Consider the following 22,418-nt stretch of genomic DNA (forward strand, 5'->3'; position numbering starts at 1 on the left):
AAATCACTTCTCATGAAACTTTGTTGAGCAGGACTCAGGCTGAAGTTTGTTCTGAGGGCAGTGAAGCTTCAGGAGTTTGTGAGAAGAGAGTAACGACTCTCTGCGTCCTTAATTAGCTTCAACACCTTCCAGACATTTTCACACCGCCGTCAGCAGCAGACGCCTGAGAGGACGGACGAGTTACTGAACTGAACCTTCAGACAGCAGCGTCTCAGCTTCAGTGACGCTTCAGTCAGTAAACACAGATTTGACCTGCGGTTGGTTGATGGTCCTGTAGCTCCTCCCCCTCCTGATGAGAGGCTCGTGTCAGAAACGTTAGCTGCTAACAGTTCATCCTGCTCACTGGGTCCATGTTAGCATGTTAGCATCACAGATCTGAACCGGCGGTGTCGCCTGCAGCAGCTGATGCAGGACTGACGTCTGCTCTGGTCCTTCTGAGGACACAAACCTGAAGTCTGCAGGTTCTTAGTCCACACAAACATGACGACTTCCAGCAGATGATGATGCTCACACTCACATCAGGAGATCCAACCTCAGGCACCAACCGCTTCATCTGGGTCCTCGTGTCTGTGGATCAGGAGAAACTCCTGAACCCGCCTGGACTCGAGGTTCGACCGTCAGAGTTCTACTTTCTGCTGAAAGACGCTACGAGGTTCAGTTCTGACACAGTGATCAGAACTTAAGGTTAACAACAGGAGAGAGACTGCTGAGTCACGAACCTTCAGAGAGGAAGTGAGTCATGTTCTCCATCACACTGATATTTAAAGCTCCTCCGTCACCAGGCGTCCTGGTTCTGTTCCTCCATCACACAGTCCTGGTTCCTGCAGGGTCACCTCGGGTCCTCGGGGTCGTCCGGTCCAACATCAGCTGGTCAGGAGAATAAAGTGTTGCTGCTGCATCATGTCAGCACCTCCGACAGCTGATGGTCTTCTCTCAGTCTCAGTCTGCTTCCCGTCTCCTCCTCACTGAAACTCTCTCATTTCAAAACAAACACCTGCTGTGTTGAATCACATTGTTAAGATGCAAAATGGGACCTGACTGAGATTCACTGGATTAACTGACTTCCTGCGACTCTGCCGACCTTCAGTCCACCTCAGGTATCTGTCGCCTGTCGGCTGCCACGCTGATGTTGTTGACTCGCTCAGATTGTGTTTATTTCATCATTTCACTCGAGAGAAGAGAGAAAACATGGTCTCTGTGGAGAAAAGCCTCCTGCTCAGACTGAACTGATGCTACGCTACGCTAACCTCTGGCTGCTCGTCTCACCTGGTCTCACCTACAGCTGTTGACATGTTGTCGTCAGACCGGCGTGATCGATGTAAACGTGGTGAATGAGACCCGACAGACAGAGTGTGACGCTCTTTGTTTGTTTCACAGCTTCAGTGATGTTTCCTGTGAAGGTCACAGTGACTTCCTGCGATCGTGTGCGTCGCCTCAGCGCGAGTCGCTCTGACAGACAGATGGACGTGATGTCAGTGTGTCTGTCCTGCCTCGCTGTGAGGAGTTTAGAACTGATGATGCTCCGAGCTGAGGAGGCTGCAGCTCCCCAGGACTGAAACAGCTCCTCCCCCGAGAGACGGATATGAAAACAATATCTGTCAGAGGGGCGGAGGAACCGCCGGCGGGCTCGGCCGCAGATCGATTGTCATGAAGTGTTGTGGAGTGGGCGAGGCGAGCTACCTGACACTGTGCAGGTATTGATCGGAGGCTGGCGAGGGAACACATCTGATTACACAAGATACTGCAGTGTGTGTGTGTGTGTGTGTGTGTGTGTGTGTTAGCATATTGATGGACTGGAGACAGAAGCACGGGGGATTTCATCTTCAGGCTCTCCCCTCGTGTCTTGAATTTAGAGTCGAGTGAAGAGTTTGAAGACGCTCCTGCAGGAGTTTCTCTGCCGCTGAGTTAAAGTTAAAACCAGCTACACTTTAAATCACTGAAGACAGTTTGGACGTCAGGTTTGGACTCGTGCTGTTCGCTGCATCAGGGGAAAACTAAATCAACAAATTCAGTGAAATTCAACTCTGGGCAGAAATATTCAGATTTATGGACCAAATCCTGCGTCACCGACACCACTGACCATATTTTGGGTTTGTTGTGACAGTCGTCTCCTGTTGTCGTCCTCCCTCACTGTCTCTGCAGACGCTCACTTGTCAGCTGATCACACACAGACAGAAAATGACAGCACTCAGTCAGATCACTGATGACTTGTGGGATGTTTTCTGACGACGCAGATGAGTTTTGAATGAAATCTTCAGTGAAAAAGTGAAAAATGAAGCTGACGTACCAAAAGCTGCAGCTTCTCTAAAGGCCACTGAGAGAGCCCACGATGAAACTTTACAGCAGGTAGAAAACATGTTCACAGCTGGTTTCTGGGGCTAAATTATGTTAAATGGTGCATAATTAGGGGCGTGGCCTCTCTGACTGATCATCTCTCAGCTGTGTTTGTGTCTCTCTCTGTGTGGATCACTTGACTGACAGACGGGAGGGGAGGGACAGACAGTGTTTGTTAACATCCTTCACTTCATGAACAGAGAAAAGATGAGAGAAGAAAAGACATCAGAAAGAAACTGAGTCTGTGGTGAGTGCTGAACAAAGTCAGAGACAGAACAGAACTGCAAACGTTTTCTGGTGGCTAACGCAGAACACGACTATTGAGTAGCTAGCTTGGTAAGAGAGTCGGGTCGGTACCGCCCACTTTCAGCTTCATTTGAGCCCTTCAGAACCTTCCAGTGATGTCACAGTGGCTCCGCCCAGTATTTTTGACATATATGCTTGAATCTGTCCGTTCCGATCAGCTGGTGGAGTTTTGTGTTTATGACTGCGACCCTGTTGGTTTGGATGTTTGGAACGAGAACACGATGCTTCTCGGTGAGAAACTCTGAAACGGACCTTTAGTTTGTCTGTGACTCAGGTGAAACCTGCAGAGTGTCAGACGTCCAGCAGCTGATGCTGAAGGACACCGATCATAGAGCAAAAGTGGATTTTCATCTGAAGGAAATCTTTAGAACCGGTGAGTAAAAGCTGTGATACTGAGTCATTTAGAGTCACAGCGGGACTCTTCTCTCTCTCTCAGCTCATCTTTTGTAAATTCACTGTGTCTCTGCGCCTCCATCAAACATGAACACAATCAATGTCAAACACAAATATTCCAGCAGGCGTACATAATCCGAGTATAGATCCGCTCTCAGCGTGAAAGTGATGTTCTGCTCAGCTGACAGCTCTTTATGTTCTCCGTCTCCTCTGATGTGTCTCTTCACATCGATCGATGTCTCCGGAGCCTCGCAGGGATTCGTTCTGTAAAAGACTTCAAACTTTCTGTGCTCTGCTGGTCAGAGGACGCCAGATTGTTTAAAGTTAAAGCTGCTTATTAACTAATCAGCTCATTATCCCTGAAAGCGTTTGTGAAAATATCCTCGATGCCTTTCAGAGCTGCAGTTTGGAGCACAGACGTGGTTTTCTGGCTCTTTTGAAGGATTATAAGCTGAATTATTTTCCCTAAAACGTCGATGCTCTTTCAGTGCGTCTGTCACTGATCTATAGGAGTCTGAACACACTGACTTCTTCACTCATTTCTCTTCAACCAGCCTGCAGATGAGCTGTGACGGCTTCTATCAGCTGGGAAACACAACGTGTCCACATCATTCAGTCTGACACGATCAAATCTAACGACAATATCAAGGAACATGAAAACTGTTTTTGTGAGGAAACAAAAGCTGTTTTATGACCTCAGCATCCTCCTGCTGAGAGCAACAGGAGCATTAAAGTCATTACAGCTCTTTATTTCATTATTCACACCGACTGTGCAGATAAAAGAGTCAGAAACAGGATCTGAGCAGGAAAATCAGCCTGTTCAAAGAGCTGAAAGCAAAGAAAATGACAAACTGTCCAAGTGTCAAGTGTAAAAACTCATTATATCAGTTTATATAAACTCATTATATCAGGTCTCAGTATCTGTTAGCTCATCGTCATCATCTGCCTCCTGATGAAGATTGACAGAGTTCTGGTCAAACCACAGAGCTGATGAAGGAGCAGAACTTTTGTTCCGGTCCACTTCACCAGCGTCCCAGTTCAGCTGGATTCATGTTGAAGAAAAAGCAGCAGGACGGCGCTGATACGGCGTTTTCCAGCCTGAGCCGATCACACGCGCTCAGAGAACAATGATATCGACGGCGGCAGGAGAGAAAACTGGTGTTTTAATAGAAAGCAGCGGCGTGCAGAGGAGTCGCTGCAGGACGACTGAAATGGATGAGATCAGCCGGCGGAGATGAAAAGAGACGAGGAAGGAAACGGAGAGCGAGGCGAAGATGTGATGCAAGAGGTGGAAAGAAGAAGAAGAAGCGGCGGAGTGAAGATGAGACGTGGAGAGCTCTGATAGAGAGATCTGTGTCACAGGAAGTGAAACTCCAAAGTTCTGTCTGCACGCCTGCTGGAGGGGTTTATTTTAGTCCGGGTCGGTTCTGTCTTTGATCAGGTGGCTTTAAGCTTCAGACTTCACCAGATTTATAGTTCTGACTGTTTTAATCATCGGACCCGTCTCTCACATCACGCTGAGGCTTTTTTGTGACCACCAGGTCGTTTCACAGGTGACATTATTACAGGCTGGAAGGTTTTTGTACCTTAGCTTGTGTTTCCAGGTGTTTCCAGGTGTTTCCAGGTGTTGTGTAGTTCCACTGCTGCTGCTTTCAGGGCCTGAAACTACAGTTGGAGACGCTGAGAACTCATGATGGCCGCCTCACGTATCCCGCAGCGATCAGGATCCGTCGTCTCTGACGGAACCGAGGCTGAACGTCTCTGTGCTCCTGTTGTTTACAGGCACATTCCTCTCCTGCTGTCAGCGGCATCATTAACATGTCTGCTGCTCCTGAACGCGTCTCTGATGTGACACGTTTCAGCAACACGTTGCTTCTCGGCCTGATTTTCTCTCTCTGCCGCGCTGACTGAAGGCTGCTGATGTGATGACAGAGTTCTGACTGTGCTGACGGAGTCGCTTGACTTGTTTTCTCTCCGTTTTTAATTCAGGATTTTGAACACGGCCGTGACGCTCAGGGACAGTCGACATGATGCAGGGCACATGTGAGCGCTGGGCCGGGGTCAGAGGTCAGAGGTCAGAGGTCAGGACTCCCACAGCTTCCTCTGCTACTGTCGAGGCTGCAGATAAATCCTCTAATTATTATGGATAACTGTGAGATTATAATCAGACGTGTGAGAATAAAATGGAGGACAGAATGGAATCAGCTTCATGCGGAGAAGAGAGATCGCAGGAGGAAGAAGAAGAAGAAGACGGGACGGTGACGTGAGCGACCTTCCTGAGAGTCTGAGCGCTCCATGTAAATCCTCGGCAGACATCATTGCCTTTAATCAGCGTCAGGCCGTGTGAGAGCTGGTGTTGGTTACGTCTCGGAGACTGATGTGTTTGTCCTGCGAGCTCACCGCTGAAAACTTTGAAAAGTTTGGTGATTATCCTCTATTAGCGTCAGAGCGCATCACGTCTGAGCGGAGTCTCGTCCTACATCTGATCTGCTTCTGTTAGCATCAAACACAGTCCGAGTCTCCGTCCTGGATCCTCCAGGATCCTCAGCAGGGCCACAGGAGGGTCCCACGGTTCATCTTCTCCTCAGCAGGAACCAGACGGCCATGTCGAGGGTTTGGGAACCAATTAAAGTAAAGTTTTGTCTCTAGAAAACAAACCGAGTGTAGAAAGCAGCGCAGCCTGACCTCAGCTCAGCTAATGGAAGCGTAAATATGAGATGTTATTCAGAGCTTCACTCGGCTGAAGCTCTGAGGACAGGTCAGCTGCTCGACTTCTGCAGAGAGACGACAGAGAAGTTTAACACTTCATGAAACTGATGATACCAAACAAAACAATACGCCATGTAAAAATACAAAATGATACGATACAAAACAGTACAAAAGTACAGCAAATATACATGTATGTAACTGTATGTATGACATATGTATAGAAAGTTTGTGTTGCACCACCACTTACAGCAGAACTGACAGAAACTGAAATGACCAAACTGTTGGCGGTCACGTTGCATTGTGGGTAACGTAGGACTCAGATTTTGACAGAGATGAAAATGACGAGGATTGAAACAGACGATTTCTCTGATCGTGTTTGTCGGCTGTCCATCACGAGTGTGACACAGTTACAGGAAGTGATGATGAATCCGTGGAGGACTCACACACACACACACACACACACACACACACACACACACACACTTGCAGCCTCTACCTCTCCTCCTGTCTCATTATAGCAGCCATTACTGCTCCATTATCTCCACAGCTCTCACCTCCACACTTTAATAACCTCGCCACATCTCACCTGTGGGCGTTGAGCACCTGCTGCCGTCTCATTTGACCGGCGGTCGAGTTTATGAGTGAATATCGCTGCTGTCAGGTTTAAACTGGTGTAACGTCTCACCTGAGAGCTTCACTCTTCCTCAGCTGTCTGAGTCTTCATCACTGTCAAAACTCCTCCTGAGGATTCTTCCAGGAAGTCCAAAGAGTCAGCTGAGATGTTGTGATTGTGACTTTGGTTTTTATAAATAAAGCTGATTCGATTTGATGTTACAGGTCGTGTTTTCGAGTCCAAATCAAGTCTCAAGTGAAGTTTCAAGTCGTGCATGTCGAGTCATAAGTCGTTTGATAAATACACATTTTTAGGCCAATCCAAGCTGCCCAAGTCTCACACAGCAAGTCCGAGTCAGACTCAGGTGTCAAGTCACGATACCAGTCAAGCTTGAGTTGTTTCAGAACAAGCGACCCGTCAGTGACCCGTCACACTGACCCGTCACACTGACCCGTCACAGCGACCCGTCACACTGACCCGTCACACTGACCCGTCACAGCGACCCGTCACACTGACCCGTCACACTGACCCGTCACAGCGACCCGTCACACTGACCCGTCACAGCGACCCGTCACACTGACCCGTCACAGCGACCCGTCACACTGACCCGTCACACTGACCCGTCACACTGACCCGTCACAGTGACCCGTCACACTGACCCGTCACAGCGACCCGTCACACTGACCCGTCACAGCGACCCGTCACACTGACCCGTCACAGCGACCCGTCACACTGACCCGTCACACTGACCCGTCACAGCGACCCGTCACACTGACCCGTCACAGCGACCCGTCACACTGACCCGTCACAGCGACCCGTCACAGCGACCCGTCACACTGACCCGTCACAGCGACCCGTCACACTGACCCGTCACAGCGACCCGTCACACTGACCCGTCACACTGACCCGTCACAGCGACCCGTCACACTGACCCGTCACACTGACCCGTCACAGCGACCCGTCACACTGACCCGTCACACTGACCCGTCACACTGACCCGTCACAGCGACCCGTCCCTGAGTGAGTGGTGCTGCACCGTCTCCATCACATTTAATGAACTGTCTGTGTTTGGGTTTGTTATGAAACCTCTCCTCTCCTCTCCTCTCCTCTCCTCTCCTCTCCTCGTTTCCGTTTCCGGTGAGCGTGAGTGAGCGTGAGTGGTTGGTTGGTGGTGGATGTGCGAGTGGCGCGGAGATTTGAATTGTTTTGCTGTCCCTGTTTATCAGTTTCTTCTGTATGTGCATGATCAGGTAAGCTTTTTGATACTTTACTGAGTGACCGACTAATCAGTAGTTTTTTGGTGGTTTCTGGGAGGGATGGCGTCCGCCGAGACGCCACCTCCGTCTATCCGGCAGGGAGTGCGGATAGTCCCGCCGGATAGCAGCGTTAGTGTGGAGGAGGTTCTGCTGGCTGCAGGTGAGCAGGTGGGACATGACAACCTCTGCTTTGCATCGCGGATGAACAAAGCGGTGGTTGTGTTCGTTAAAGACGAGCCACTTGTTCATCTGCTGGTGCAGAGCGGAGTGTTTGTCCGAGATTTGTTTGTGCAGGTGTCCCCGCTGTCCGCTCCCTCATCGCGGATCATCGTATCCGGTGTCCCGCCGTTCATTCCCAACGAGCTGTTGGAGAATGAGCTGCGGAGGTTTGGGAAGTTTGCCAGCGGCTTTAAAACAGTGAGTTTGGGGTGTAAGGACCCGAAACTGAAGCACGTTCAGTCTCTAAGACGACAGGTGTTTATGTTTTTGGATTCGCCAACACAAACACTGGAGGTGTCGTTCAGAGTAAAACACGGAGACGGCTCTTACATGGTGTACGCTAGCTCAGGACAGCTCAAGTGCTTTGAATGTGGAGATGTGGGTCATAAGCGCTACACCTGTCCGCACAAACAGCAGGCGGCAGCCCACAGCAGTGATGCGGTGGGGGGAGCGGATCGGGCGCCGGTCGCCGCCGCTGCTGCCGCCGCCGCGGCCCGTGCGGGCTCCGCTGCCGGCGGCGGTGTCGGGCCCGCTGCCACTGCCGACGGCGGTGGTGGCGCCGGGCCCGCTGCCGGCGGCGGTGGCGGCGCCGGGCCCGCGGCCGGTGGCGGTGCTACGATCGGCGCTGCGGACGGGGGCGCCGCGGTCCGACCCAGCGGACCTGAAGCCAGTGCCGATGACGTTGTTGTGGACGCGGCCGGCGCTGCCGTTGCGATGTTGAAAGATAGCGTAGATAGAGAGGAAGAGAGTCAGCAGGATGATGTGGCTGCAGTAAACCTGACCAGCTCTCAGTATGCAGCTGCTGAAGCTCAGGTAGGACAAAATGAGACAGCATCTACAAGTGTTGCAAATACACAAAACAGTGAGATCGCTGAAGAAGGACTGGGTGTGTTCAGCAGCCAGGTGTCAGGGGAGGCAGATGAAATGGAGTATGACTCTGAGTCAGACACCACTTCTGTAGGTGAAATAACCACCAGGGCCACAGATCTCTACTCGCTGGAAGAAATCAACCAGTTTTTGGACGAGACCTTTAAAAAATCTGTAAAAGTCAGTGACTACTTCAGTGACACTGACAAATTCATAAGATCTGTAGATATGCTAAAAAGATTAGTCGGTTTTGACCTTTTGGATGAGAAGAAGCGCTTTCGCCTCAAAAAACATCTGACAACCTTGAGAAAAGCAACAAAAGGTAAAACTGTCAGAAGAAGGACCAGAAAGTAAAACGCGATCATGCACCACATACAAGTCTTCTCCACCTACTGTACTCTGATTGTTTCTTTCTGTCTGTTTCTTTTCTCAAACTTCTTCATGGAGAGTCTCAAAATAGGGTCTCTGAACATCAATGGGGGGAGAGAAAGACAAAAGAGGGCCATGATAGCTGAAGTTTCCACTTTAAAAAACACAGATGTGCTGTTCCTGCAGGAGACGCATTCAAATCCAGCGGATGAAACAGACTGGAGATTATGGTGGCAGGGTCCATGTGTCCTCAGCCATGGCACTAACTTCAGTGCAGGAGTAGCTGTTTTGTTTAAGACAACAGCTAATGCAACTGTTTTGTCCTGCACTGAAGTGGTGAAGGGCCGACTGCTCATTGTACAGGCAGAAATACATAACAATGTGCTCTGCTTCATCAATGTTTATGCTCCAAATCATGGAGCAGAGAGGGTAAGGTTCTTCAGCCTGATGGAAAATGAGCTGAGAAATTACCATCAGGACCAGCTCATCATCGGTGGAGATTTTAACTGCACATTAGATTTCACTTTAGACAGAACAAGTGAGGAACCTCACCCTCAGTCAGCCCAAAGTCTCAATAAAATCATCACACATCTGGATCTGCTAGATGCATGGAGGGTAAAACATTCACAGTCCAGACAATACACATGGGTGAGGGTCATTAACAGCAGGGTCAGTGCTGCACGATTGGACAGGATCTACATTTCCCCAAACCTAAGCTCCAGACTGATTCATTGCCACATAAATCCCGTTGGTTTTACTGACCACCATTTCATCAATTTAATTTTGAACATCTCGCCAGGTGAAAGGGTTAAGTCCTACTGGCTCTTCAACAACAAGCTCCTGCAGGACACTGCTTTTTGCCAGCACTTTAAATCTCTGTGGCAAAAGTGGAGGCTTAAAAAAGCTAACTTCAGTTCTCTGAAGCTGTGGTGGGAGGTAGGCAAGGCACAGATTCGTGTTTTTTGCCAGCAGTACACCTCCCATTCAACCGCTAAGATAAAATCAACAGTTCAGGAACTCGAAGCGAGCATAAAAAGCATGGAAGAGGAATTACATGGAGACCCAGATCCAACTAAAGGCCAATTGCTGAAGGAGAAGAGGTTGGCTCTGAGCTCTTTTCTGCAGGAGAGGGTGAAGGGGGCTCTGGTAAGGTCTCGTTTCCTCCAGCTGAAGGACATGGATGCCCCAACCTCGTTTTTCTTCAACCTGGAGAGGACGGTGGCACAGAGGAAGCACATGACCTGCCTTGAGCTGCCAGGAGGTAGAGTAACCACCTGCCCAAATGAAATGAGGAACCATGCAATGGATTTCTACACCAAACTTTTTGCAAAAGAGCAGTGCAGCATGGAAGGCCGTGAGGAGCTCCTGGAGGGGCTTCCACAGCTCAGCGAGGGGGAGAGAGCTGCTCTGGATTTTGAGCTGACTTTACAAGAACTGACGATTGCTGTCAATCAGTTGGCATCAGGGCGGGCACCGGGGATTGATGGCCTTTCCACTGACTTTTTTAAACACTTTTGGAGTATACTTGGACCTGATCTGCACAGTGTTCTGGTGGAGTGTTTTAGAACAGGATCTCTTCCTGTTTCGTGCCAGCGTGCAGTGCTTTCCTTGCTGCCAAAAAAAGGAGACCTGGCATTACTGAAAAACTGGAGGCCTGTGGCTCTCCTTTGTACAGACTACAAGGTGCTTTCCAGAGCCTTATCGAACAGACTTAAGGATATACTGGAAATAATTGTACATCCCGATCAGACGTACTGCATTCCTGATAGGACGATCATGGACAACATTTTCCTCATTCGTGATATTATTGATGTGTGTAAATGTGACAATGTCAGTGTTGGCATTGTCTCTTTAGATCAGGAGAAGGCTTTCGATAGGGTTGATCACTCTTATTTGTTTTCTGCACTTAAGGCCTTTGGTATCGGCGATGGGTTTTTGTCTTGGGTGAGTTTGTTGTACAGGGATGCACAGTGTATGGTGAAGGTGGGGGCAGGGTTGAGTCGGCCAATCCCTGTACAGCGTGGAATCAGACAGGGTTGTCCTATCTCGGGCCAACTGTACAGCTTGGCCATTGAACCCTTGCTGTGCAGGCTGAGGGATCGCCTCGGCGGTCTCTCATTGACCGGTTCCTTCAAACCTAATCGAGGTTTTCCGGCCCTTTCTGCCTATGCAGATGATGTTAACATCTTCATCTCCCACCAGGGGGATGTTCAGGGTTTGAAGGACGCCCTGTCCCTATATGAAAAGGCGTCTTCTGCACGGGTGAACTGGGAAAAAAGTGAAGCTTTATGGGTTGGACACTGTAATAAACAGGTAATGCCAGGTCTGCCTGGAGGACTCAAATGGGGCAAGGAGGGATTGAAGGTATTGGGAGTCTTTTGGGCACAGAAGGCTTCCAGAAGAAGAATTGGGAGGGAGTGAAGGAGAGAGTGTGTGCTCGGTTGTCTAAATGGAAATGGTTGCTACCCCAAATGTCATATAGGGGAAGAGTTCTGGTAGCCAATAATTTGGTCGCCTCGACCCTCTGGCACAAACTGATAGCGTTGACACCACCGAGAGGCCTGATAGAGGACATTCAAAGAGCCATTCTGGACTTCTTTTGGTCCGGAAAACACTGGGTCCGTGCAGCTGGCCTGTATCTACCTGTGGCTGAAGGGGGACAGGGACTGATCAGCATCCAATCCAAGATCACCGCTTTTAGACTCAGAACAGCTCAAAAACTTCTCTATGACTGTGTCCCAAGCTGGTGCGACATGGCTCGCTGGCTGCTAAGAAGAGCCGGAACGGCTGGAATACGACAAACACCTGTTCCTCCTACAACCTGAGAACATGGACCTAAACGGATTAACACCTTTCTATACCTCGGTTCTGGAGGCATGGCGGATACTCAGGAGCAAGCGTGACACTGCAGAGACTCCAGGGCTGTGGCTGTTTGAGGAACCTCTGTTCTTCAACAGTTTAATCAACACGCGAACTCTGCAGTCTGCCAGCCTTCGAGCCAGTTTGAGAGGAGCCGGCTGCACCAAACTTGGCCAACTCATGAAGATGACGGCTACATCCCTGGACAACCTGAGGAACAAGAGTAACATCACCTCTATCAGGCTGATCAAAAAAGTGGTGGAGGAAGTCTGTGCTGCCCTGCCTCAACATCTTAAAGAGACTGCTGAAGATCGCTCACTGTGTGATCAGTGGAGTGAAGAGTGCGAATACAGCTTCCCCTCTCTGTTTATCACCCCAGCGGTGGGGGAGTGGCAGGAGGGAGAAGGTCAGCTGCTGTCTTTTGAAACCCCACACCTGGACAAGTTTCAGGCGGTCGGAAAAAAAGCACTCTATCAGATAAGCGTCAAGACCCTAAACGTACAGTCTCTGGCAGGGATGGAGGAGTCGAGGTGGACTGAGTTTTTTGGCCCAGACGCTTCCCCGAAAGGCAGTTGGCGGTCCCTGTACAAGCTGCCCATTGAAAAACGGACAGCAGACCTCCAGTGGAGGATTGTACATGGGGCAATAGCTACGAACAGATACAGAGTGCATCTTGATCCTGAGCTCGGGGAGGGATGCATTTTTTGCTCACAGGCTGAGACCTTGGCACACTTGTTTGTTCAGTGTCCTCGTTTGGACTCGTTGTTTCATTTGCTAAAAACCTGGTTTCGGGGGTTTGGGGAGGCTTTTTCTTTTGAGTTGTTTATATTTGGTCCAAAATATTCTGTAAAGAAAAGGCCTGTCCATACTCTGCTAAACTTTATATCTGGCTCTGCAAAGCTGGCCATCTGGCTGACCCGGAAAAACCAGGTACAAGCAGTGGGCAGTGTAGAGCCGGTACCGGTTCTGAGAGGACTGCTGAAGGCCCGACTGCGGGTGGAACATGCCTACTACAAAATGATGGGCACTCTGCAGGTGTTCAAAAATATATGGGCTGTTGAGGAGGTTTTGTGCTCTGTGGGGGAAGATGGGGAGCTGGATGTACATGTCTGAAACTCCCTCTGTGTTGGTGGTGGTGATCGTGTTGTTGTTGTTGCTGTTGTTGTTGTTGTTGGTGATGTTGTTGTCACACTGAGGCAAGTGAAAGAGTGAACCTGTTTGACTCCTGAAGTGGCTCAATAAAGGGATTTTTAAAACCAAAAACCTCTCCTCTCCTCTCCTCTCTCCTCTCTCCTCTCTCCTCTCCTCTCCTCTCCTCTCCTCTCCTCTCTCCTCTCTCCTCTCTCCTCTCTCCTCCCCTCTCCTCCCCTCTCTCCTCTCCTCTCCTCTCCTCTCCTCTCTTCTCTCCTCTCTCCTCTCCTCTCTCCTCTCCTCTCCCCTCCCCTCCCCTCCCCTCTCCTCTCCTCTCCTCTCCTCTCCTCTCTCCTCTCTCCTCTCCTCTCCTCTCCTCTCCTCTCTCCTCTCTCTCTCCTCTCCTCTCCCTCCCCTCCCCTCCCTCTCTCCTCTCTCCTCTCTCCTCTCTCTCTCCTCTCCTCTCTCCTCTCTCCTCTCTCCTCTCCTCTCTCCTCTCTCCTCTCTCCTCGCTCGCTCTATATTTACCACCTCACTTATTTGCTAACTCGTCCGCCCCCTCGCTCACTCAATATTTATCTCCCTCATCACTCGCTCTCTCCCTCCATCACCATCCATCCTCCGTCTCTCCGGCTACTCCTCCACCAGCGTGGGCTGAGCTGTAAGTGAGGCAAGAGAGAGAGAACGGGAGGAGGTCGCTGCGATGGTGAGTCGCTATAAATCCCGCAGCCTCTCGGGCACCTAAACGCCTCGTTGGTGTAGCGGGGAGCGGCTCGGAGGAGGAGATGGAAATAGACTGAGGCAGGTCATCAGACGCTGTTGTTGCTGGATCGTAATTTGGTGTTAAAGCTCTGCAGCGGAGGCGGTAACAGGTTCCGATGCTGTGAGATGTAATTACGGTGTATAAATGGCTGAATTCACAGGTTCTGTACACTCCCATCATGCACCTGTGCTCAGGATGTGGTTTAATGAGCAGCTCTAGTCTCAGCTCTCCGGTCTGTGACTTCACCTCTTCAGCCGTGAAGAGTCACTGAACGTCCTCTGAGAGTCTGTGGACCTCATCGTGTTACAGAACCCATCTACAGTGTGAGTGAGCTGCTGTCTGACGTCAGGAGGGTCGGATGTCCCGTCGGGCCGAACCAGGACCCAGACTGAGACCGGCGGTGCTCTGTGGACCGGCTCTCCCCTCAAAAACACTTGTGCGGTTTCTCTTTTTCTTATTTTCTACGACCTCCTGAAATCTGTCCTCCAACACTGCTGAGTCCTCCACACACTGTGATGCAGCCACAGTCTGGACTTCTGTCGGCTCTGATTTTCATTCTTCACACAACTATTTCTGTCACTTTTCATCCCCGTGTTTAAACAAGATCACGTCTCGCTGCTCTCTGTGGCGACTGCCAGGCTGCAAGTCTGACTCACCGCTCGTAGACCCAGAGTATCAGTCAGGATTCTGCTCGTCTGCAGGTTCGCTTCCCAAAAAAATCTGTGTCACGCCAACATTAACCTGGTTGTTAACCTGAAAATACACCCACAGTGTTTTGCAGCAGCGCTCTGCTGCGTGTCACAGCGCCTACGATGATGGTGATTGTTTGAGGTCCCGTGGAGACGAATCCGGTTCATCAACAACCACAAACACTTCTGATGATCTGAGAACATGTTCTGTTCAAACCTCCGACTCTGAGACGAGCCGAGCATTTTCACACTGATGCAGCACAACAACATCACACCTCTGAAACAGGAAGCAGAGGTGAGGAGGAAGTTATGAGGAGGAATAACGGAGGTGAAGACTGAAGCTGTTAGAGACGAGCGTGAGAGATTGTGAGGCCGCTGCACACGAACAGGAAAGTGGTTTTGTCAGTTTTATTAATAAAAAGTTGAACTAAATGTTTCCTCTCTCAGTCGATCAGTCAGGTGGAAAATGTTTCTGCCGATACGACGGAACGTGATGAACGGAGCCGAGGGCTGTTTAATAAATCAGGACGTGGGCTGAGCGTGATCGGACTGATGAATGGATCCGTCTCAAACCTTTTCACTCTCTGAGATGTTTGTTGGAAAATATCCGTCCACCTCCACAAACATCATCACAGCTCCGACTTCCTGCTGACGGCTGATGACTGAGAGTCGGCTCGCTGGAGCGTCGCCAAATCTTTAGTTTTTGTCTTTGGAGGAAAAAAATGAGTGGATCTGCCTTGGAGAAGTTTACCAGAACAAATCAATACGACTGATGGCAGAGTTCTGATTCAGCCTGTGGGTGTTTTGAGGATGTTGATGTTGATCCGTCCGTCCGACACCGAGCAAAATATCTCAGGATTTATACTGAATTAATAAAAATGTCCGTGGGCTCTGAATCACAAGATACGTTTTCTATAAGCTCCTGAAATGAGCTCAGGATCTTTCAACGCATGTTCATTTTTTCTAGTTCACTCCAAAAACTATAATCCAGTCCTCCTCTCCTCCTCCTGATGATATAAAGTCCTCCTCCCCTCCTCCTGATGATATAAAGTCCTCCTCTCCTCCTCCTGAGGATATAAAGTCCTCCTCTCCTCCTCCTGATGATATAAAGTCCTCCTCTCCTCCTCCTGATGATATAAAGTCCTCCTCTCCTCCTCCTGATGATATAAAGTCCTCCTCCCCTCCTCCTGATGATATAAAGTCCTCCTCTCCTCCTCCTGATGATATAAAGTCCTCCTCTCCTCCTCCTGATGATATAAAGTCCTCCTCTCCTCCTCCTGATGATACAAAGTCCTCCTCTCCTCCTCCTGAGGATATAAAGTCCTCCTCTCTTCCTCCTGATGATATAAAGTCCTCCTCTCCTCCTCCTGAGGATATAAAGTCCTCCTCTCCTCCTCCTGATGATACAAAGTCCTCCTCTCCTCCTCCTGATGATATAAAGTCCTCCTCTCCTCCTCCTGATGATATAAAGTCCTCCTCCCCTCCTCCTGATGATATAAAGTCCTCCTCTCCTCCTCCTGAGGATATAAAGTCCTCCTCTCCTCCTCCTGATGATATAAAGTCCTCCTCTCCTCCTCCTGATGATATAAAGTCCTCCTCTCCTCCTCCTGATGATATAAAGTCCTCCTCCCCTCCTCCTGATGATATAAAGTCCTCCTCTCCTCCTCCTGATGATATAAAGTCCTCCTCTCCTCCTCCTGATGATATAAAGTCCTCCTCTCCTCCTCCTGATGATACAAAGTCCTCCTCTCCTCCTCCTGATGATACAAAGTCCTCCTCTCCTCCTCCTGATGATATAAAGTCCTCCTCTCCTCCTCCTGAGGATATAAAGTCCTCCTCTCCTCCTCCTGATGATACAAAGTCCTCCTCTCCTCCTCCTGATGATATAAAGTCCTCCTCTCCTCCTCCTGATGATATAAAGTCCTCCTCTCCTCCTCCTGAGGATATAAAGTCCTCCTCTCCTCCTCCTGAGGATATAAAGTCCTCCTCTCCTCCTGATGATATAAAGTCCTCCTCTCCTCCTCCTGAGGATATAAAGTCCTCCTCTCCTCCTCCTGATGATATAAAGTCCTCCTCTCCTCCTCCTGATGATATAAAGTCCTCCTCTCCTCCTCCTGATGATATAAAGTCCTCCTCTCCTCCTCCTGATGATACAAAGTCCTCCTCTCCTCCTCCTGATGATATAAAGTCCTCCTCTCCTCCTCCTGATGATATAAAGTCCTCCTCTCCTCCTCCTGAGGATATAAAGTCCTCCTCTCCTCCTCCTGAGGATATAAAGTCCTCCTCTCCTCCTGATGATATAAAGTCCTCCTCTCCTCCTCCTGAGGATATAAAGTCCTCCTCTCCTCCTCCTGAGGATATAAAGTCCTCCTCTCCTCCTCCTGAGGATATAAAGTCCTCCTCTCCTCCTGATGATATAAAGTCCTCCTCTCCTCCTCCTGAGGATATAAAGTCCTCCTCTCCTCCTCCTGATGATATAAAGTCCTCCTCTCCTCCTCCTGAGGATATAAAGTCCTCCTCTCCTCCTCCTGAGGATATAAAGTCCTCCTCTCCTCCTCCTGAGGATATAAAGTCCTCCTCTCCTCCTCCTGATGATATAAAGTCCTCCTCTCCTCCTCCTGATGATATAAAGTCCTCCTCTCCTCCTCCTGAGGATATAAAGTCCTCCTCTCCTCCTGATGATATAAAGTCCTCCTCTCCTCCTCCTGAGGATATAAAGTCCTCCTCTCCTCCTCCTGAGGATATAAAGTCCTCCTCTCCTCCTCCTGAGGATATAAACTCAGGTGAAGTGTTGTAGTCCACAGAACGGTTCTGTTGCAGCATGCTGCTAAACAGCTGAAGTAGCCAGACACGTGATTTAAAACAACCGATAGAACGAGAAAAAAACAAACAAATTCAATATAAACTTAGCAGAATCAGCTGTTAGCACTTCCTGTTAGCAGTGAACCTGTGGATGTTCAGACACCTCTCACTGGATCACTGTGATGCTGAAGAGAACTTAAAACATTATGTTTGTAAGTGAAGTTCTGCTCATGTGAGGAGCATCTCTTTTTGAGGATTCATGGAGTCTTTTAAACACGTTAATTAAACCCTCGACAGTCGAACTTGTGCACTCTCTCATGCATGCTAACACTTTTAGCTTAGCAGCTACGTGAAGATTTGATCTTAATAAACTGTGTAAGTAACTTCTCAGATCAGTTTGGGTTCTCGGGGTCTCTGGAGATGTGATTTAGTTTTAAAAGCTTCTTCAGCTGTGAAGGTAATGAAGTGTTCTTTAAATGATCCTGCAGACAGGCTTTGATTCTTCTACTGTCTGTGTCTTCCTGTGTGTGTGTGTGTGTGTGTGTGTGTGTGTGTGTGTGTGTGTGTGTGTGTGTGTGTGTGTGTGTGTGTGTGTGTGTGTGTGTGTCACCTGTCACTGTCTGTCTTCTGATTGGACAAGTGTCACCTTCCTTTGTCTGTAATTGGACGACCAAGAAAAGGTGAATCTGAGACTTCTCCCCCAGAGTGACTGACGCGCTGCAGATGAACTGTGTGACAAAATCTAATTAACGACGTCTTAACTCTTTATCTGGATACACATCATCGATTAACTGCCCGGCAACGGTTGCCCACAGCAACAGACGTGAGGAGGAGGACGAGGAGGAGGACGAGGACGAGGAGGAGGAGGAGGAGGCTGAGTGTCTGCTTCATGTTTTATTCTTCAATTTGTTAAATTCATCCTCCTCTCCTCCTCTCCTCTCCTCCTCTCCTCCTCTCCTCTCTCCTCCTCTCCTCCTCTCCCCTCTCCTCCTCTCTCTCCTCCTCTCCTCCTCTCCTCTCTCCTCCTCTCTCCTCCTCTCCTCTCTCCTCCTCTCCTCCTCTCCTCCTCTCCTCCTCCTCCTCCTCTCTCTCCTCCTCTCCTCTCCTCCTCTCCTCCCTCCTCCTCTCTCTCCTCCTCTCCTCCTCTCCTCCTCTCCTCCCTCCTCCTCTCTCTCCTCCTCTCCTCTCCTCCTCTCCTCCCTCCTCCTCTCCTCCTCTCCGCGTCTCCTCTCTCCTCCTCTCCTCTCTCCTCCTCTCCTCCTCTCCACCCCTCCTCTCCTCCTCTCCTCCTCTCCTCCTCTCCTCTCTCCTCCTCTCCTCTCCTCCCTCCTCCTCTCTCTCCTCCTCTCCTCTCCTCCTCCCCTCGCCTCTCTCCTCCTCTCCTCTCTCCACCTCTCCCCCTCTCCTCCCCTCCTCTCCTCCTCTCCTCTCCTCCTCTCCTCTCCTCTCTCCTCCTCTCCTCTCTCCTCCTCTCTCCTCTCTCTCCTCCTCTCCTCCTCTCCTCTCCTCCTCTCCTCTCTCCTCCTCTCCTCTCCTCCTCTCCTCTCTCCTCCTCTCTCCTCCTCTCCTCCTCTCCTCCTCTCCTCTCTCCTCCTCTCCTCCTCTCCTCCTCTCCTCTCCTCCTCTCCTCCTCTCCTCTCTCCTCCTCTCCTCTCCTCCTCTCCTCTCTCCTCCTCTCTCCTCCTCTCCTCCTCTCCTCCTCTCCTCTCTCCTCCTCTCCTCCTCTCCTCTCCTCCTCTCTCCTCCTCTCCTCCTCTCTCCTCCTCTCCTCCCCTCTCTCCTCCTCTCCTCCTCTCCTCTCCTCTCTCCTCCTCTCCTCTCCTCCTCTCTCCTCCTCTCCTCCTCTCCTCCTCTCCTCCTCTCCTCTCTCCTCCTCTCCTCCTCTCCTCTCTGCAGGGCGGGGTTTGAGCAGGATATCGAGGGCGACCACTCGTTTCAGCCTGACAGCTGTCACGGTAACAACAACCATTTTACACTGATGATGTCATTAAGATTAAAGATGTAACGAGTGAAGTCGTGGATTCATTAAGTTAACGAGCTGAACGAGCTGATGAAATGTCACAGCTGCAGAATCTGAGTGCTGCTGTTGTTTCTCCTGCAGCTGACGTGTCGGCGACCACGCGGCACCACGACGCTGCATCTGACTCCGCCTACGGTAAGAAACTCCTCCCTCATCTTCAGCATCACGCAGGTCAGGTGATGATGTCACATGACCGGTGGGAGTCGCTGCTAACGCTAACTAGCTTCTGAGACAAACCTGCAGCAGCTGCTGATAGTTTTGTCAAACTGAGGACAGAACTTCAGGTCTGTCGGTGGGTCCAGTCTTCTCACTTGGAGCTGGTTCTGGTTCTGGTTCTGGTCTCCAGCAGCTCCTGGAGGAAATATCTGCCTCTTCATTACGCAGCAGCTGGTCTCTGACTGTCTGTCAGTCAGCAGACGGACCGCTGAGCGCCGCTGCATGAAATAATAAACAACATCTAACTTTATTAAATATGTTCACAGAACATTTAAATACAGAACGAAGTTCACATATTTAGATTAAAACATTAAGAATAAAAAGCACTTAATCGTACAGTTGAGCGTCTCTAAACATCAGCGTAACATTCATGTTAAAAACATAAGAAACACAACACAACAAAACTTTTCTCAACAACAGAAACAAAAACTTTAACAAGTCAATGCTGAACATTTTAGAAGCATTTGAAACATCAAAACATACTAAATAAAAATATGCTAATGTAGTTAAATTTGCTGAATCTGACAAAAAATATAATAATACATAGAAATGTAATAATTATGAAGAGTATAAACATATAAATAAACATATCTGGACTATATTAAATATATTTACAGAACATTTAAAACCTGCTGAAATAAAATGTAAAAGCACATCATCAGCTGTTTAAAATAAATAAAAAAATACAAATGATAAAAACTAACCTCTGAGTTCTTCACAGAGACACAGAAGTATAAAAATAAAAGTCTGAAACTTTTATTTTAAAGACAATAAACACAAAGTGAATATTTGTGCTTCACCACCACAAACACAACACGACGTCGTCTCGCTCTGTGATCAACATATTGATCACATCAGCTCAGCTGTCAGTCAGCCGTTGCCGTGGGAGACGCCCACTCAGAGACACGACTCGTCTTCACCACCGTCAGTTTGTATCTGCACCCACACAGAAGTCAGACTGTAGGTGGAGTCTGTCAGCTGCAGGTTTATTAAATGATCCAGGAGAAGCTTCAACATCCGGATCCATCCAGAACCAACCAGAGGCCTCCAGAGAGTCAGAGGAACTTCCTGCTCGACGTCTCGATCAGTCGGAGCTGCTGGACAGTCGCCGGTCGCTCAGCCCGACATGGTTTCCCTCCACCACATGAAGCGGCGCCTCGCTGAGCGCTGCTCTGTATTCGCGGCGCCGGCCCGGCTGCTACCTGCCCGTCAGGACTCCTGCCACTTATTGTGATTCTCAGAGCGACAGCAGAGAATCCATTAAGACTCTCTGAGCTCCATTACTGTGATTAAAGTCAGGCGAGCAGGAATATAGATTTCTGATGCCGCGTCCACTTGACGTCTGTCTTCATGTGGACGCTTCAGCACTGATCCAGAGGAGGCAGGTGAACAGAACCAGGTCACACGCTGTGGATCAGGAGGATTAACAGAACCCGACAGAGATGAAGGATGAGCACAGAACACTTCACCTGATCTGCTCTCAAAGTGTTTTCATCAGGCGTCTGTGAGCCTCTTCAAACTCAATCACTGCTCCGCGTGACGTCGTCGTGTTCGGTCGCTTCCTGCTGAGGACGTCCAATCACAGCGCTGCAGCGTCTGGGCCGAGCGGTCTCAGTTCTGCAGGTAGAGGATGTGTGAGAACTCGGAGCTTACAGAGCGCCTCGCTTTGTATTCTGCTGCGCTGGTTAATCGCATCCACCTGCATCTCAATGAGGCCTTGTTAGCCGAGCAGAATGAGAAGTACCTGTTAGAGAGGAGACGAGAGCAGAGAGCTGCTGGCACCGACACATCGGACCTCTGAAGGCTGGATCTGTCCGGGTCCATCTGAAGAACCAGAACCAGATGTCCTGAGACTCTGAGCGTCCTGCAGAGCAGTTCAGACGTAAAGATCAGGATTTAGAAGATCAGGATTGTGATACTGATCCCTGATCAGAGAGTCGGCTGCTGATCGGACCGTCACGTCTTGAACCTTGTTGATCCTGCTGCTGATGACAGAAGCAATCTGGGACAGTTTATCTGCTCAGAATGAGTCAAATTTGACTGACTGCACCTTTAATGTTTGTTGGATCGGGTCTCCATCGCTCACGCAGCGGCTTGAGGTCAGAACCGTTCACCTTCATGTCTCCTCCCAGTCCAAGCTCAGGTGTGTTCACGTGTCTGCAGTCTGTCACACAGCAGGTAATAAAACAGTCACTTCCTGTGTGAGCTCCATAAACGTCCTCTGGGCAGATCGGCGTCGCGCTGCGCCGTGATTAGCCTCGACTGGCTGACATGATTACAGGCACAGCGGCTGTAAAGCAGCGGGAGACTCCAACAATGCCGGCAGATTAATTTACAGACTTCCGCAGATTCATCTCTGCACTCACACTAATTGTGTCGTGATTAAGCGTGTCATTTAGGTTTTAGGTTTTATTGCCGCCTGCAGGGATTACCCAGGGAGCTAATGGCACCGCAGCACAATAAAAAGTGGCTGCGGCCGCGGCACACCCGCGCTAACATTAGCCTCGTTTGGCAGCGCGCTCATTCTTCACGCTTCCATTGTGAGCTTAAATATGCAGCGATTAGCCGGAGAGAGAGAGAGAGCGGCGGCGCTGCCATCATACAGCAGGACTGTGATGGCGTCTGAGGCAGCCGGGCGTGAAGGACCCGCAACACAATGAAGGAGTGATGTTTTAACCGGCACGCACCCGAATATATCCAGCGCCACACGCTCGAGTGGCGGTCGTTACTGTAATGACATCGTTTGGCAGGAAGCGTTCCCATAATGACGTTTTGGTCTCAAATTGGTTATTTAATGCAGTGTGGGGGAGGCCCCGCCGGCGCCGCTCGGCTCTGAATGGACGTAAATGGTCCATTATGCTGCAGAGTGCCG

At 49.8% G+C, this 22,418-nt stretch overlaps 1 protein-coding gene across 2 annotated transcripts in view; it reads left to right on the forward strand.

The window, feature by feature from the left end:
• The window catches only part of LOC119017258 (semaphorin-6D-like), a 109,489-nt gene that overhangs the window by 68,756 nt on the left and 18,315 nt on the right, over positions 1-22,418 (forward strand). For both annotated transcript variants that reach the window (XM_037093827.1, XM_037093828.1), the window contains exons 19-20: positions 19,207-19,265; positions 19,412-19,465. In XM_037093827.1, the coding sequence (XP_036949722.1) occupies positions 19,207-19,265; positions 19,412-19,465 (113 nt within the window). The remainder of the gene's footprint in view (positions 1-19,206; positions 19,266-19,411; positions 19,466-22,418) is intronic.

The sequence above is a fragment of the Acanthopagrus latus genome, chromosome 3 (assembly GCF_904848185.1).
Source record: "Acanthopagrus latus isolate v.2019 chromosome 3, fAcaLat1.1, whole genome shotgun sequence".
In the NCBI taxonomy this organism is placed as follows: domain Eukaryota; kingdom Metazoa; phylum Chordata; class Actinopteri; order Spariformes; family Sparidae; genus Acanthopagrus; species Acanthopagrus latus.